Here is a 3,702-nt window from a genome sequence, read left to right as displayed (position 1 = left end):
TGGACCGGCCATCGTCCAAAGTGGTAGGCAACTCGACGTCGCCAATCGCAGGGGGCCTTAACAACATAATGGACCAATGGAGGAAGACACCCCCTGCGATACTCCCCAGCCTGCCTCCGACCACTAGAGGCAGTCTATCGGGGAGCCCAGGCGAGAAATTAATATCCTTCTCGCCAGCGACGTCGCTACCGACGACGTTCACCACATGCACGGTGACGACGACCACCTGTGGAAGTCCAATTATATCCACGGGCTTCATAGGTGGCGTGGGGAGGCAAATAACACCACCATCTTGCCTCCCCCAATGGAACATCCTCCCGACCATCGGGGAGGAAAAAACGTCACCGTGCGTGGCGGTCACAACACTACCAATAGGCGGCTTCAGGACGTCCCCGCTCATCCAACCAAGGCCAACGACTCCGGAGCGCGGGGACAAGAGGAGCGGCGGCAAGAAAGCGCGGCGTCCACTACACCCATCGTCGAGGGGGACAAGCAGTGGGGTGGCCAGCGGACGGTAAGCGTGGGGAGAAGAACGAGGAGGCAGCAGAAACACGACAGATCCTCCTCCAACTCCGAGTCCCCGCCAACCGCTGGACCATCGCGTTCGTAGCGCATAGCCCTACTATCTGCATTAATTGCAGCGTCGACGAACCAGTACGACAAGAGTCTGAGTGTCAGCAGAACGAACGATAATACTTGTGAGGAAATAAGTCCGCCCCATAACATTTTGCCAGTAGAGGCGGAGCGACAACGCCGGGAGACATCGCCGGAGGACAATGAGGAGGAAGACGTCGGCCAGCGTACTGGAACGCAGGTAAGTGCCGAACATCCGAGTGCTCCCACATATGTTTGTGGTGTGATGTCTCGACGGGGAGCAGCCAAGTCACTCACCGTACCACCGCGAGCCGATCGTGAGGAGGGCGGTCGGCAGTATCACGGGCGGCGTCCGGACGCACCTGTCGGTCGCGGGATTACCCGGCGCCTGCGACTGTCGCGAGGCAGTGTAGGCGTGAGCGGGTAGCCGCCCGCAACGCGCTGCTCGATCGGGCTAAGGACGTCGCTACGATTGCGGATCTGGAGGCGTTCGCGGCTTCGATCGCGGCGTTCTTCGGGGAAGATGCATCGACCACTGGTGCTGCAGCTCGAGCTCGTGATCGCTCGGCGCGGTCACGGGAGGCGGATGCGCATCGGGGGGCGAGGGGAGGTGAACCTCCGAAGAAAGAGGGCGCCAGTGGGCCGGGGTCGGCGTCGGCCGGCCCCGGAGCGTCGGGAGAAGTACGCGGGGACTGGGTGCGCGAGGCCAAGCGCCTTCAAGCGCTGTACAGGGCGAACCGCCGTAAAGCGGTGCGAGAAGTACTCCAGGGGCCGGCTAATCGGTGCGGAGTGCCGAAACGCCGGAGTACTTTGAGCACCTATATAGCGGCGCGGATGCTCTGGCCGGCGTTGGCGAGCGCCCCGACCTCCCAAGTTCGTAGGAGGTGTCCTGGGTCCGCTCGCGGAGCGAGAGGTGGACCGTCGGCTCCGGCGTATGAATAATTTGCGCCGGGTCCCGACGGTGTATCCTACTGTGACCTTCGTGGGGCGGATCTGGGAGCGCGGCTCCTCACAGCTATTTATAACATCTGCTTGCGGCTCGAGGCGGTCCCCGCGTCCTGAAAGGGGTGATCCCGATTGATCACGGTTCGATTGGACAATCACAGCGACCGGTACCTAGGAGCTTTGTAGTCTCGAGCGCTGTGAGTGGCTCGTATCCAATTGAGCCGTGTTCAACTGGATGCCACCCGTCCTGGAAGACCTCCAACACTGTGTTAATTCACAAGAAAGGAGACCGGAACGTGTTGGAGAACTGGTGCCCTCTCGCTTTAGGGGACATCGTTCCCAAACTCTTCGCCGCGCTCTTGGCCGACTGATTGACCGACTGGGCGGTCACTCACGGGAAGCTCTGCTCCGTACAGAAGGCGCTTCTTGCGGGACGAGGAGTGTTACGAGTACAACTTCGTCCTGCAGGAAATCCTAACGCACACTAAGCGAACTAAGCGCCAAGCGGTGGTCGCGTGGCTGTACCTGTCCAACGCGTTTGGATCGACCCCGTACGCGACCATCCGCAATGCGCTTATAAGATCCGCGGTGCCACGGGGTCTCATAGCAATATGGGACTCCATGTCAATATACAATGGTTGCACGACGAGGGTGCGAACCGCCGAGAGTCACACAGCACCCATCCCCATCCGGTCGGGCGTCCGTCAGGATTGTCCGCTAAACCCTATTATTTTTAATCTAGCCATCGATTCGGTCGTCCGTGTGGTGGCCGTATCAGACGATGGCTATAACTTACACGAGCGCTCGTGGTCTGTACTGGCTTATGCGGACGACATTGCACTGTTTAAGGGTTCCCTCAAGACCGTTGACCTTAACATCCGTTAAACTGTCAAATTCTGGCTCAACCTCCCTCAGCGAGCCAGTGCGAAGGGAGTCTACATGCCCCCCTGTTTGGGAGGGTGTGGACTCCTGCCGCTCTCGGACCTTGCCGACGTCCTCACGGTAGCGTACCGTATGTTAACGGTTCGCGTGGGCGCCGTGAGGGAGTTGGCGTGGGAATCGCTGAGGGGAGTGGTTGGGCGCAGGATCGGCTACGCCCCTAGTTGCGAGGATATTGCCTCCGTCCTATCCGATTCGCTGGATGGAAGGATGAGGGGCGGAGGGGAGGCTTCGCTCTGGTCGAGGCCGCTGTTACTGCAGACACAGATTCTTTTCTTTCGAGAGAATCGGCTCCGCCGCAACTACGATTGGCGCCTGCGAGATGCGAGCAGGAGTCCCCTTATAATAACTGAAAAACAGACTCCGCGAAAAACTCGTAAAAACGCCAATCAATCCGGAAAAATAACAACACTAAGGTAGGCTTAAAAGGGACGAGATTGCGAAAAACATCATAAATGGACCTAAGTCACGCGATAATAAAAATTCAAGCTGTTGTCCGAGTTGTTGACCAACACTTTCGTCTTAAGAAAAACAGGCACCGCGTCGCCATAAAAATCATAAGAAACATGAAATAACTTCTCACGGCGTTTACTTAGCCATATTTTTCACGAGGATGAAGGAATTCATCACCCGCTTAAAGCAATCTTGCCCCTTTTAGAGAAAACATAAATCATTCCTTTTGTTCTCTAAACCCCTTTTTTTCAATGCACTTTAGATTAACAACGATAGGACATTTTAAAAATCATAAATCTCGCGCGACATTGCAACTAACTATTGCATCCTAGACAAAGGGCACTACGCCTTTTTTTCGGGGTATAAATAGAGGCCCCGTAGAAGCGCAGAGAGTCAGTCAAAATTTCAAACTAGCCGAATCCACGTTGGGCGTTCGCAACAATAACACAATTCAACTAGCGTCAGTTCGCGAAATAGTACGTTGTTCGAGTGCTCTGCCGATCTCTGGAATTCATCGAGACCACCCACCCGCCAACTGCTATCCTTGGCCGCTCTTGCGTGGACGTTGAAACCTATTCTCTTGTCGAACGAACATCTCACGCATCACCACCAGTAAGTCCATCCAGCCTACAATTACACACACACCCTTTTATACGCCCCCCTTTTTTTCGTATCAGCGCGTACGCGACCACACACACACACACACACACACACACACACACACACACACACACACACACACACACACACACACACACACACACACACACA

General features: G+C 56.1%; 1 protein-coding gene across 1 annotated transcript in view; it reads left to right on the top strand.

The window, feature by feature from the left end:
* LOC108758207 (uncharacterized) overlaps window positions 1-814 on the top strand; it is a gene marked incomplete at its 3' end in the record, with an annotated part of 1,768 nt that extends 954 nt beyond the window's left edge. The window contains exons 2-3 of the mRNA XM_018503020.1: window positions 52-447; window positions 642-814. Coding sequence (XP_018358522.1) covers window positions 52-447; window positions 642-814 — 569 coding nt within the window. The remainder of the gene's footprint in view (window positions 1-51; window positions 448-641) is intronic.
* Window positions 815-3,702: the final 2,888 nt, after the last annotated feature.

Source organism: Trachymyrmex cornetzi, unplaced genomic scaffold (genome assembly GCF_001594075.2).
Source record: "Trachymyrmex cornetzi isolate Tcor2-1 unplaced genomic scaffold, Tcor1.1 scaffold1540, whole genome shotgun sequence".
NCBI classification, from domain to species: Eukaryota; Metazoa; Arthropoda; class Insecta; order Hymenoptera; family Formicidae; genus Trachymyrmex; species Trachymyrmex cornetzi.
The sequence above is the reverse complement of the archived record's forward strand: the minus strand, read 5'-3'. Positions and strand labels throughout refer to the sequence as shown.